Source organism: Zingiber officinale, chromosome 1B (assembly GCF_018446385.1).
Source record: "Zingiber officinale cultivar Zhangliang chromosome 1B, Zo_v1.1, whole genome shotgun sequence".
NCBI classification, from domain to species: Eukaryota; Viridiplantae; Streptophyta; class Magnoliopsida; order Zingiberales; family Zingiberaceae; genus Zingiber; species Zingiber officinale.
The window spans coordinates 157,854,540-157,868,777 of NC_055986.1; the positions used below are offsets into that span (position 1 = coordinate 157,854,540).

The window sequence follows — 14,238 nt, forward strand, 5'->3', positions numbered from 1 at the left end:
ATCAGATCGCGTCAAACGCGATCTGAACGTCGGCGATAAAGTTTTATCCCCCCAGGGCGCCCGGAATCCTTTCGGGGCGCCCCGACCAAGACTATAAATACAGCCTTGGTCCAGAAGCTTTTGAACAATTCAAGCAATTCATTCTTTCTACACTTGTACGCTTTCTCTGTAGTTAAGCTTCTGTTTTCTGCGCTTCATCGTTGTAAGAGGCTTCTTCGCCTGAAGGAGTTTTTAGTACGATCATTTTCCTTGGATTAACAACCTCCTCGGTTGTAACCAAGTCAAATCTGGTGCTTCGTCTTTTCTGATTTACTTTATGTTTAGCTAATTTATGCAAGTATTAGTTTAAGAGTTCAAGAAAGGTTTTGCGTTTTATTTTCAAGTTATTCAACCCCCCTTCTAGCTGGCTGCCACGGTCCAACAAGTGGTATCAGAGCTAGAACGCTTCAGGAGGACTAACCGCCGACTGAAGCAACGAGATGACCGGAATGAACATCTACCCACCAACGTTCGAGGGGGAGTTCGCTTTTTGGAAGCGACGGATGGAGCTTTATTTTAAAATCGATTTTAATTTGTTGTTAATAATGACCTATGGTTTTGATAAGCCCGAAAGCAAAGAAGGAGAAGAACTTGAGGAGCATCAATGGACTGACGAGCAGCGTGATGGATTCATAACAAACGGTAAGGCTGAGTCTTGGCTTTTGAGCGTATTACCTGCCCAGGATCTCGACAGAGTCGGAAAATACAAAAGCGCAAAAGAATTTTGGGAAAAGTTCTTGAAGCTCTACAAAGAACCACTTGAAGTCGAATCCAACTCTTCGATGGACACCGAACCACTGTCGGAAGAATCCGAGGCGAAGGAAATTGTCGGAACAGCACTCACTGCCGAGTATCTATCAGAAGACACAATCAGCTCTTGCTCAAAAAGCATCGAGAGCATCAATGAAGGGGAGCAACGTCGGGAGAAAGCAGCCCAACAGGGGAGAATCAACAGCCGACAAGGTAAGTCAGGTATGGTCTTCACCTCCTGACCAATTGCTTAATTCGATCAATAAATTATCGAAAGACTTTTTTGAATTAGGAAATATATTATCAAAAGATTCTTGCAAATCATAAATTATTTTATCGAAAGGATTTTGCGAATTAAAAATCAAAAAATTATTAAAGAATAGTGGGTTAAAGGAAAATCATGCAACAACTTGTTGATCAAAGAATTTCGATAAACTAACAATAGAAAATAACATAATAAAGGAAATGATACAATTTTCTGCATGCTCAATATTTTTTGCTTCAAATTGTGATTTGGAAAATTATGATAAACTAAAATGAAAATTTAAATACCATAATGTAAAATTTAGAGAATTTGATTTCAATTAAAATGTTAAAGTTAGCGCTTTCAGCGAGTAAATTAAATATTAAATTTTTTTATGAGGCTTTGTCTAAGGACGTGATTGTTGCTCTAATAACCAAGAAAGCCTACTGCCTCGCCACTACTTGAAAGTCAAAATATTAAAATAAAATGTTTAATTAACTTTATGATAAGCATTAAAATTTGAATAATGCTTTAAAAAGTTGTTTTAAACAATTTTTTTCAGAAATATTCTTATGTTGAGAAAAATATTCTTTCATAAAATTTTTACTTAGAAAAATTCTCAGAAAACATTTCTGCCTAAGTTATTCAACTTAAAATTTTTGTTAAGAAAGTTAGAATTTTTTTTTTAACTCTTAGATTTTTTTCGGAACCCCATTTTTTTTGTGATCAAAGGGGGAGAAGGAAAAGTATAAGTCTAGAGGGAGGTAGACAAAAAATGTAAATTTTCTATCTTTTTACATTTTATTGTAAAAATAGTTAGTTTATTTTTTATGTCTATTTACCCTAGCTTAACTTGAGTTGCTTACATCAAAAAGGGGGAGATTGTTGGAACCCCAAGGTTGTTTTGGTGTGAACAACAAGTTAAGTTAGGTCATGTGTGTTTTTAACCTTGTGTCTAAGTGTGCAGGAACTTAGGAGCACAGGTAGTCGAGCGGAAGATGCAGCTAGTGAGAAGGACGACACGCGGTGCGTCCGAGGGACGAGGCGCTGCGGAAGAGTACACCGACGGACGAGAAGGAAGCGTGCGGTGGTTCCGAGGGACGAGAAGCTGGAGCGGAAGACTGCTCGAGGAGCAAGAGGCGCAGCTAGCAAGAAGGTCGGCACAGGGTGCGACCGAGGGACGAAGACTACGGATGAGTATGCTGGCGGATGAGAAGGAAGCACGCGGCGATTCCGAGGGATGAGAAGCCGGAGCGGAAGCCTGCTCGAGAAGATCGGAAGTTGGGTTCGGGTGAGCCCTATTCGGGATGGCAGAGATCACCCAAGCGAGCGGAAGACTTGGTCTGAGGCAAATGGAGCCGGAGCAGAAGACCCGGGCTGGGTTGACTTTTCCCTCCGGGGCGCCTGGAACCCTTTTGGGCGCCTAGAGTTGACTTTTTGACTAGATCACGTCAAATGCGATCTGAACGTTGGGGATAAAGTTTTATCCCCCCTAGGGCGCCCGAAATCCCTTCGGGGCGCCCTGACCAAGGCTATAAATACAGCCTTGGTCCAGAAGCTTTTGAACAACTCAAGCAATTCATTCTTTCTACACTTGTACGCTTTCTCTGTAGTTAAGATTCTGTTTTCTGCGCTTCATCGTTGTAAGAGGCTTCTCCGTCTGAAGGAGTTTTTAGTACGATCATTTTCCTTGGATTAACAACTCAAGCAACTTCGGACGCACCGCGTGCCATCCTTCTCGCTAGCTGCATTTTTCGCTCGACTACCTGTGCTCCTAAGCTCCTGCACACTTAGACACAAGGTTAAAAACACATAGGACCTAACTTAACTTGTTGGTCACACCAAAACAACCTTGGAGTTCCAACAGGAATGCCACGTGTCGTTGCCACAGTCGTCGCCTGCCCGAGGCGACAGGCTCTGACGCGACGCTCGGCGGTTTGAATTCTACGGCTGGATCTGCGTCTTGGATTCCACGCCCTAGATCCGACGGCTCTGCTCGACCGAGCCGAGGGCTTATAACATCGCAGCGCCGCCCTCTCCTTTACCTCTGCGTTATGCGATCAGTGTTCTGGCGATCCCTGTGCGCTTCGTTGCTCTGGCGATTCCTGTGCAATCAGTTGCTTCGGTGACTTCTGTGCAATCAGTTGCTCCGGCGACTTCCCTTCTCCTCTCCCGACAACCTTTTCGACCCTCTGTAAGCTCTCTTCAATCTTCTTGCCGTTCTTTCGGATCTTCACCTCTTTCTCGTGTTCATCGCGCTTTTTGTCCCATCTTTCTATCGAAATTTTGTTTTCCTGTTTTCCGGCAATGGCTAGCTCTTCTCGGCTGTTTGACCCCGCTCCTTGTCTCTGGTACAACACCATGGAGACCAGATTTGACGCGGGCGACGCCAAGAGTCTTAGGAATGTTTTTGAGCTCCCCTCTGACCATGACATAATCCTGGTCTCCCCGTCTGATCGGCCTAATGACCCGTCGACTGACACTATTTGTCTTTTCCGAGACCTATTTGTGGTCGATTTTCGATTCCCGATCCACCCTTTCATCATCGAAGTCTGTAACTATTTCTGCGTCCCCCTTCCGCAACTCGTACCAAACTCTTTCCGGTTGCTGTGCGACGTTGTAGTTTTGTTCCGGCTGCACGACATTCCCCTGACCCCACGAGCCTTCCATTATTTTTACTATCCTAAGCAGTCTGAGCTAGGGACTTTCCTTTTCCAGTCGCGGGTCGGGCTGGTCTTTTTTGACAAGATGCCTACTTCCAACAAGCATTGGAAGGAGTATTTTTTTTTTTTTGCGTCTTCCTGAGTGGCCGTGTTTTCGAATGCACTGGCAGGTCGGCTTGCATCCTTAAATACACCAACTAGCATATTAAAAAAAATATAAACTTCTTAACTTTATTAGTTCAGAAGTTAATTTATTTGACACTTGATGGATATATACTGGTGCTATTATTTTAAGAGCCGGCTTTCACTTGATGGTGAAAGATACATCTATATGGGCAATGACAAGAAGGCTAAAGTAGAGACAATAAATGTTTTTAGACTTTATTTAGGAATAATATTTTCTAGATTTAAATAATACATTTATTATTATGTATTTTAGATGGAATTTAATTTTTATTTTTTATTTAGACAAATCAGGTTATTCTTATTTATTTTAAAATAAAATTTTAATATTTTTCTAAATTCAATGTTAATTGACAATGATTCCTTAATTGATAGGTTATATAGATTAAATACATTACCTCCTACTGACAATGAAATAATGCATATCATACGTGCAAAACACAACTTGACTAATGAGAATTTATCAATGTTATGGTATAAGCATTTAAGACACATATATCCAAATAATACTTAGAAAGATTAACGTCATAAGGAATTCTCGATTCCCTTGACATGTCAGACTTTAATGTCTGCATAAAGTGTGTTAAGGGAAAAATAACTAATAAAAGAAATAATGGTGAAAACTGATGTAGTAAGTTTTAGAACTAATACATACAAACATATATGGATCATTCTATAAGACATCTTGTAATGGAAATATATATTTTATTAGTTTCATAGGCGACCATTCATGATATGACTATTTATACTTGGTCTATGAGAAGTCGTAATCACTTGATGTGTTCAAAGTTGAAGTTAAAAATCAACCAGATAAAAAAAACTAAGACCGTCTAATCCGATCGTGGTGGTGAATATTATGATCAATATTAGGATTAGGTGAATAATGTTCTAGACCATTTACAAATTATCTTGCTGAGTGTGAGATTGCCCCTTAATACATCATACAAGAGACTCTTAGTCAGAATGGTGTAGTTGAGTGATAAAATTGAATCCCAAAAGATATAGTAAAAAGTATAATGACTTTTTCTTTTTTACTAGAGTCTTTGTGGGGTGAGACACTTAAGACTGTAGTATACCTACTTAACAAAGTACCTAGTAAGGTAATGTCTAAAATCTCATACGAGTTGTGGATGAGTAAAAAGCCTAACATTAGACATTTATATGTTAGGGTTGTTCAACTGAAGTTAGGTCTTATAGGCCTAATGAAAGAAAATTGGATTCTAGAACTGCTAGTTACGTTGTTATTTTGTAAGTTACTTTGAAAACTCTAGGGGCTATAAATTTTATCTTTTTTGAGACATAAAATGTCAAATTATTGAAGATAGTGGGGGCACTAAGATTTGGGATATATCATTTGAGGAGGAAAGTATTAGCGATCTTGTAGCGGTTACTGCAAGTGCAATAAGCAATGGTATGACTTCTATACCCTACAATATGGAAGTTGTACATCTAGTGGTAGTAGTAAACCAAAATATTTATGTGTTGTTTCTAATGCAAATAGAGGGACCTTCTGTTGGAGCAATCTGGGTACCCTAGGTTTTAATGTTTGGGCAAAGGTTTAAGTTAGGTTTATTGTTGTATTTGATATGCATTGTGAGTGTGTAGGATACGGATACAACAAGGAAAATCCAAGGGTGATCTTGGCAAAGGAGGAAAGTCTAAGGATGAGTCTTGGCGGTGTAAGTCTAAGCATGTAGTCTTGACAACGTAAGTCGAATTGTGACTTGGCAATGGATGAAGTCTCGGAGGCGCGACCTCTTGGCAAAGGAAGACCCGACAACAATGGCAGGACCGATGGAAGCTCCAGAAGGCAAGACATGAAGGATGAGGAGACATCCGAGGGACGCAAGGCTGATGGAGGAGGCTAGAATGCTAGGTCTAGGTTGGTCGGGCAACGACGAGTGCTGAGTGAATGCACTTGGGGGTTAAATCCTAGGATTATGGTTTCACTGTAGTGTAACTGTAGCAGTACGGCAGTGTTACTGTAACAGTACTGTAGCATTACTGTAGTAGTAGCAGTCGATTGATATTTTCATCAGTCGACTGGTGCGGTCGACCGGGCAGTCGACTGGGAGTGAATAGAATACTTCTGTTCGTTTGGTTAGTATGGATCAGTCGACTGATGGAAGTATCAGTCGACTGGTATCGAGCCGTTGGGTTATAATAGTTGAATCTCCTCAGAGGGCAGTCGACTAGTAGGCAGAGTTTTCCAACTCGTGGCCTATATAACCAAGCATTGTAAGCTTGGTTAAGGTTGACAAAATAGAGGTGGTTAACCCCTATTAGTAGTCTTCCAAAACCTCCAAGCTCTTCTTGTGATCTAATAATGTTTAGATCAAGGTTGTGGTGAGATTTTTCCACCGAGAAGGAGGTTTGAGCTAGCCAGAGGTTTCCGGGGAGTCATCCACCGACGGATTGGGATCGTCCACCTTACGGACAACCATGAAGTAGGAGCCCTAATCTCCGAACCACGTAAACACCTTGTGTTATGGTTTGTTTTGGTTTATTGCCTTTTCTTATTGTTTATAGGGTTTAGCTTTATTCTTGTTAGTTTGTATTTTTGTATTTTCGTTGTGCGTACTAACAAGTGTAGGAAGTGACGATTTGGGTGAGACGCTATTCACCCCCTCTAGCGGACGTCAAGGTCCTAACACCTTCCACTTAGGTTGAGGTATTTTTCTCACATGGATAAGCAAGTACCTCATCCACCTTAAATGCAAGTGCCTTTAAGGAGATCTACTAGGGAAAAGAGATCTACAGTTTTACGTGATTATGTTTATCTCTAGGAGCATGAGTTTAATATAGGATTGAAAAGTAATCTTAAGCCTTTCCAAGAAGTCAAATAATGTTCTAATCTCAAAAGGTGGATTGAAGTCATGAATAAAGAGATGAAGTCAATGTCAGACAATGACATTTGAGAACTTGTCAAATTGCCCGAAGGTACGAAGTCAATTGATTATAACTGGATATTTAAAACCAAATAAAATTCGTTGGGTAATGTTGAAAAGTATAAGGCTCACCTTATTTGCAAGATATTTAACTCAAAAGGAGAACATTGATTACAAGGAAACTTTTTTCTCTGTTTCGATGAAAAACTCCTTTAGGATAATCATGACACTTATTACACATTATGATTTGGAGTTTTACCAAATAGACGTAAAGACTATATTTCTCAATGGAGAAATTGAGGAGACTATATATAGAGAACTTTAAGTCTGAGGATTCAAAGACCTAGTATGTAGATTAAAAAAAATCCATTTATGGTATAAAGCAAGTGTCCCATTAGTGGTACCAGAAATTTGATAAGGTGGTTACTTCATTTGGTTTAAGGAGAACCCTGTTGATCAATGCAGATATGTTAAGTCTAGTAAAAGCAAGTTTGTTATACATGTCTTGTATGTGGATGACATTTTGCTGGCAAGTAATAATAAAAGTCTATTGTTGGAAACTAAGTAATTTCTATCAGCTAATTTTGAAATGAAAGATCTTAGCAAAATATTCTTTGTTTTAGGTATACATATATGTCATGATCGTTCAAGGGGTATTCTCAAACTTTTACAAAATACTTGTATTGAAAAGTTGCTCATATGATATGACATGTATAACTGTGTACCTGGTGACACATCTGTGTCTGGGGGTGACAGATTTAGTTTGCAGCAATGTCCACATCTTGAACTTGAGATAAAGGAGACATAGAAATTCTCTTATGCGTCAGTTGTAGGGAGTCTCATGTATGTTAAGGTTTGTGCATGCTCGGATATATCATACATAGTAGGGATGTTAGATAGATATTTAAGTAACTTAGGATTGATGCACTAGAAAACTACGAAAAGAGTAATGTGGTATTTGTAGAAAATCAAAAAAATACATGCTCTCATATTAGAGGTCTGGTCTCCTAGAGGTGATTAGATATTTAGGTTTCGACTTTGCTGAATGCATGTATTGCATAAGGTCCACTACACACTATATTTACATACTTATTGGAGGGGCTATCTCATAAAAAAGCATCAAACATATGCTAATATCTACTTCTATTATGCAGGCATAATTAATAGTATGTTATGAAATATCCAATTATGAGATTTGGTTGCAGAATTTCATCATAGCATTGCAGATTGTTAATGACATTAATAAGTCATTGAAGATCAACTGACAATAAGGCCGTAGAACTTTATGTCAAGAACAACCGTAGCTCGTCGAAGTCAAAGCACATCGACATTAAATTTTAGGCAATTAAAAAAAGAGTTCAGAGTTATCAAGTCAGTCGCTATTGAGCATATTAGCACAAAATTCTATTTTAACAGATCTATTCATTAAGGGCTTATCATCCAAGGTGTTTCATACGCATATGGTGGATATGAAGTTTAGAGTCATCAAGTCAAAGCACATCGATATTATTATATGTACTAAAGTTTACAAATACATGTATATTTTATTTTGACACTTTAAAATAAAGTTATCATGATTTACTATTGCTATTGACTACAGTGATAGTAATTTACTAGTACATCTTTAGTCTTATATTAATGAATTTAATAAATCAGATTATTTTAAAGGGTATTTGTTTTACCCATAAAGTTTGACATTATTGAGCTCAACTAAAGTTATAGTTGTGTTATATACATAATTACATGTAGCTCAAGTAAAAGATGGTTGGATTTTATCTTGTTATTCGGTGGGCTTGCATATTATTTTATAACACATGATTTTATGTCATTACGAACAAATTCATTAAGTGATTTAATTGATGGTAATTGTGGATTTGTATTATTGAATATAAATTTATATGTGTAGAACCCGTTAATCCACATTCTGTTATCAATGATGGACTGATAACAATATTGGGCTCATTACCGTATTTAGGGCATGATCCCCATAGGCTAGATTAATTTGAGATTTCCCTACTTTCCATTGGTGAGAAGAGTACGGTGTCATCACCCTAATTCTTCTCAAATTATAGGATTTAGTGGACGATGTAGAGACAATGACAAATCCGTTGAATTCAAGTTCATCGCCTTTATGTTATTTACTTTAATTTGCACTGTACAATTCGATGCTACTAGATTTGTACATGTTTTCTTTTCGAGTTCGTCGCTGGAACTTGTTGAATTCATGATTAAGAAAAGTCCTTCACGCGTGACCAATTAGATTAAGAGTGTACACTCTTTGAAACATTGGGAAACAAATTCAGAACTCCACTTTTATGAACTAAGTGATTCTCTAAACACCAAAACATAACATACACATTGTATGAAAACAATTGACAACAAAAAAAAAACAGTAAAGCCCCATGATTTTGATAAGAAGAATGTATGACCAATTAGATTAAGAGCGCACACTCCTTGAAACATTGGGAAACAAATTCAGAATTTATGAACTAAGTGATTCTCTAAATACACCTCGTATGAAAACAATTGACAAAAAAAAAAAATGTTACTGTCGTCGAAGTAGCTCAAGAGCATGCAGTAAACTGCTGCCGAACCTTTCCATATCAAGCTTCACACCTTGTTTGGCAAAGTACAACTCAATCATTTTGTCCCAACCATGCTTCTTATAAGCCTCTCTTTGATCAGAGAGCACTGGGTCACCTCTAGCAAACTGCTCTGTCAGTGTGCTCTCATCCACACTCACAGTATACTGCAAGTAATTCATCCCCAGGCTGACGGTGGGCACTCCAAAGTCAACCCAACTTATCCCCTCTAACCCCCCCAGAGGAACGACTTGGATCACTACTGCATGGGTCGGAAGGAAAACAAGATTGGTTAGTCCGGCACCATGAACTCCGAGCATCACGTCGCACGAGTTAACAATCTTTGCAAACTCAGCCAAACCGTAATTTGCTTTTGCCACCACAACCTCGAAGCCTAGTTCTTGCGCCTTTCCAACAATCTCATCCACGTTAGCGAATATTCTAGTCCACTTCCTTGCGATGATCAGAAGTCTCGGTTTCTTCTTTGCTTGGTCCGGCCGGAGCCTAATCGCCGTGTCACGATCCAGCTCAAATGATTTCCTGATAAACCGCCCGAAATCCAGCATTGAGAGACCGTGTGGGGGTTTCGAGGGGTCGATGCTCATGTCCTTGTGGAACTTCAGGCCCACAATAACTCGAGGACGGCAACGAACTCTCTGGTCGTGGTTGAAATCGACGATCTCGTAGTTGGTCAGTGGTTTTAGGATGCTCCTGTACTTGTCGTTCCACTGTGGAAGAATCTCACTCACCATGAACTGGACTTCCCCCTTGAATTGTTGGGATGTCGTGAAGATGGGAATCAGAATATCGGTGAAGTCGTGGAAGAAGTTTCCCATGTAACCGCCCGTCGAGAACAGAATTGCTGGAACTGAGTTGTGCTTGTCGTCGCCGCATCTTGGAGCATGGCGAGGAGACGACGATTTTACCGACATTTCGGTGACGCGAGCCATAGCGCGAGCGTCGCCCTTTCGAGGATGAGGCTTTAACTTCCACGACTGCTGCAGTTCCGTGGAGTTCGGATTTGAGGGAGCAGCAACAAAGAGGATGGAAGAAGAGTTCCCATGGATCCGAATGTCGCCCTCCATTTCGCAGTAATCGTTTCTCGAGTTTGAAAAATCGCAGAAGGGATTTTGTGGTAATCTTTCCGCTGGGTTCTTCCTTTTTTCTTCTGCAGACAAATTAATTACGCGCTTTAAGCACAGATAAAAAAACTGGGATTGCGATTTAGAAGGTTTCAGACCTGCTCTGTGGGGAACAGGAGGAGGAGGAGGCTCTTGGTCGGAACGTAGAGTCGCTGACAGACCAACCAATAAATTAAGGTTGAAACTTTGGAACATTGATCAAAGAAGGCGATGAACAAGAAAGGGAAGACTCACAGTTGGAGAAAGAAACGACGTAGCTGGTGTAGAGCAGAAGAAGGATCATCGAGAGGAGGAAGCATCCTCCAAGCAAAACCTGCTTGAGCTTTTGGGGCTCTGCTGCCGTGGCAGCCTTCTGCCTCCTCATTTTTGGGCTTCTCTGCTCTTCCTGCGATTACTTGCAGGCTTTATGGAGGAGTTTAACGAGGGCAGAAGGTGATTACCCTCACCACATCAACAAGGAAGGAAGATAAATTATAGAATTAATTTATTTGGGAAGATGAATTATAAAATCAATTTATAGGAAATAGAAATCTATCATCCTTAAACCAATTGATTTAGTAAATCTATGGGGACGCAATGAAGGACAGAAGGAAAGACAACTATGGTTACATTTCAACGCGTGTGTTTGGATCGAGGAGGACATTTCTGATGATGATGCAATTTTAGACTGGGCAAATCCAACGCTCATCTTGCTGGAGAAGGGATCCTCTCCCATTTTTAATGGATCATGAGTTTGATCCACTGTATGAATTAGAGGTATTCAATGATCCTCACCTATTAAATATTAGGGATTATTGGATCCCAATAAATGGAGATAATTGAATCCTTCTAATTATTACCTTTAATTTAAAGATGGACTAGGATAGACGGGACTAGAGAATTCAGCTTGCACCTTGCGGTCGTTGGGGTTTCTTTTTCTTTACAAAATGTTTACTTTTCGTGATTAATGTTCTCATCGAGGACAAGTATGATTGACTTAATGAATGGCCGTTCGGTCTAGGTTGACAGATTTGTTTTTAATCCTTGGCTGCTCACCAAGTTAACAATTCGGTTGTGTTAGATTTGGTTATAAAAAAAGTATGACATTTTACTCAATCGCATAAGTTTTGATATTACCCAAATCCTGTACCTAATTTTCATAATATAGCTAAATCATGTACGGGTGTAGGTCCATCATCTTAAATTGACTTATAGATTTAAAAATTTTTGAATCATTTTAAATTAAAATCAATATATTTGTGAAAGTCTCCTTAATATATCTACGCCTCATATCTAAATTTAATAGCATCAATTGAGAATAGTAAATTCATAAAATAAAAATTTTAAAATATGTTTTCAATTTAATTCATCATTCTCAATTTATGTTATTAAATTTATATTTGAGGTCATAGATATATTAATAAGATTTTCAGAAATATATTAATTTTAGTTTGAAATAATTAAGAATTCTCTATGTTCATGAAACTTACTGATTAACCCACAAAGAGAAATGAAAGATATTTTAAAAATATGACATATGATTTGAATATTATAAAAATTAGGTATAGATTTAAATAATACCGAAACTTACTTACCTAACATGAAAAAAAAAGCAGGGGTTAAAAATTGATTCCGATCAATTGGTTCAGTAATACATCTTATTTTACACGGTGGCCATGCTGACCATAATTACATGGTAGCATTTTTGAAGCTTTCATGAGGTTCATAATCGCGTCGAAACTTTGAGCAAGACTTCCACTACATCCGCAACAACTATGAATTGATTGGATCTTTGGCACAAAGCTTCAATGAGTTACATGATATAATCACTACAAGGGCTAACATTTAGGTTTTCACTTTTTATTCTTCTTTCTTCTCCTTCCTGGATCTTCTCCTTCCCCTCGATTCTTTCCTTTTACAAGGGCTAGAGTTCAATAAAATTTTTAATTATGCAAGAGATTAAGACTACAATTACTATGTAATTAATCTCAAACTACCTTATTAGACAATGTTTATACATCAAGTTGACAACATATGAGACACCTTCAATCATTCACCTTAACAATAATTAATATTATGATGTGAATATTTGTTCATGTCACATAAAGTAATCGACTTCTTTTAGGGATTCATAATAGTTTTCTCTTGGTTGCATAAAGATCTTGATACTCTAATGAATTAGAGATTTTTTTTTTCCAACCATGCAGTAAATTTGGAAAATCATTATGCATATATTGTTCCAAATTGCTTGGAACTATACTTGCGAAAATGTCATATATATATATAAGTTTATTTTTTGACCAACAAAAGAGGCTATGTGGTCTATCCAATCTTGTGAGCATGTTTTATCTAACTAACCATTCAAAAATTTAGAGAATATGATCTTTGATATTATATAGCAGTGAAAAAGAGAAGTTCAACATTTTCTTTTACCTCATCTCTATACATATGATGTAATTGAATGATGTTAACTGTATTCTTCACTTTTTTAATCTCACTCTTGTATTGATTTTTCCTGAGAAATAGATAAGTATCTTAACTTTGATTGTAAAGATACTTGAGTTACTCCATCTTCAATATATGCTCGTATGTTTAGGATCACCAAGCTCCCTTCAATACATGCTCATTTATTGCCGCCTTAATGAAATGCAGTCTCTAATTAATGTCGAAAAAAGGTCCAACTATTTAAAATTTACTCCCTGAGCTGTGCATAGAGTGAATAAGGATGGAATGATCCATTTTATAACTCTCTCGCCTACCTATCTACTATGCTAGATATAAATATTGTCTCAATTATTTGAGCCTATCATCCATTATGACAAAAATCTCGTACCTACCAAATCTCCCTCCAAGTAGTGAACCAAGAGCCATTTAGAGTTGCCATCTTCCATCTATTAGGTGCAAAATTAAATAAGCTATCTTAACAATATATCTCTAATGTGATTGGATGCATGTCTAAGTAATTCCACTATCATTTTCATAGTATGTTTATATTGCACTCCTCTAAACTAAGAATGCCAAACCCTCTCATCATTCTTGGGGTGCACACTACACTTCAAGATGCCAAATAGTTAATGTTGACTCTCATTCTCCTGTATTTTAGCAACAAAGAATTTTGATGAGATTAACAAAGGGTTTAAGCCATATTTATGGTTTATCTAATTCGTATGCTAAGTTGTGCGTGGGTTACGAAGTATATAGGTTGACTTGGCATGGACAAGGGGTGTAGTGTGATGGCTCGAAGTTCATAAGATCGGAAAAGGATGGTGCATTCAAGGGACTGTAAGACGAGGAGTATTAGAGTTTACCAAACTAAGGAGGTGAATCGTATGAAGGATGACATGGGTGGAGCTGAAGGCTCGTTGTATCAAACGAATGTGAGAAAACCTCAAGGTTTGGATTAACTCTATCCGAGATGTGAGCGAAATGAACTGTATATAAGGGACGAAGGGTAGATAACAACTTAGGTGAAGTCGGCCTTAGAACTTGTTGAAGTCATGAGACTAGTTGATCAATGTTGACATCCAATCGACTAGTGGTCAAAATATCCCAAATTAAGTCTCGGTAGGGTATATTTTAGTTGAATCAGCCGATTGATGGGTAAGTCGTGGGTAAGAATGAACGACTAATGGTTTAGACCTTAACAAATGAATAGAAAATTGGCCAGTCAACTGGCCGAGTCAGCTGAGATTCGTTTGAAGTAAACAGAATGTTTTAAAGTCGATTTGAGTAGTTAACTGAACTCTATTTGAAGTTCATAAAATGTCA

The 14,238-nt window shown here is 38.2% G+C and overlaps 1 protein-coding gene across 3 annotated transcripts; it reads right to left on the bottom strand.

Annotated features, from left to right (window-relative positions):
- Nucleotides 1-9,078: 9,078 nt before the first annotated feature.
- On the bottom strand, nt 9,079-11,222 carry LOC121986109 (alpha-1,3-arabinosyltransferase XAT2-like). 3 transcript variants are annotated; one of them, XM_042539930.1, is made up of 4 exons: nt 11,101-11,222; nt 10,726-10,876; nt 10,590-10,643; nt 9,079-10,517 (listed from the first exon to the last, which is right to left on the bottom strand). In XM_042539930.1, the coding sequence occupies exons 2-4, from the start codon at nt 10,853-10,855 to the stop codon at nt 9,313-9,315; spliced, it is 1,389 nt and encodes a 462-aa protein (XP_042395864.1). In that variant the 5' UTR covers nt 10,856-10,876; nt 11,101-11,222; the 3' UTR covers nt 9,079-9,312. The 3 variants fall into 3 exon arrangements, with proteins under 3 accessions (XP_042395864.1, XP_042395873.1, XP_042395855.1); XM_042539939.1 differs by lacking the exon at nt 11,101-11,222 and having other exon boundaries at nt 9,079-10,514; nt 10,726-11,069; XM_042539921.1 differs by lacking the exon at nt 11,101-11,222 and having other exon boundaries at nt 10,726-11,068.
- Between the last annotated feature and the right edge of the window lie 3,016 nt (nt 11,223-14,238).

Bases quoted from the DNA above. Each gene is read 5' to 3' on its own strand.
- LOC121986109 (XM_042539930.1), bottom strand. From the start codon at position 10,855: ATGAGGAGGCAGAAGGCTGCCACGGCAGCAGAGCCCCAAAAGCTCAAG. The intron at 10,644-10,725 runs GTGAGTCTTCCC...TTGGTCTGTCAG, and splicing joins CGTCGTTTCTTTCTCCAACT to CGACTCTACGTTCCGACCAA. The intron at 10,518-10,589 runs GTCTGAAACCTT...ATTTGTCTGCAG, and splicing joins TCCTGTTCCCCACAGAGCAG to AAGAAAAAAGGAAGAACCCA.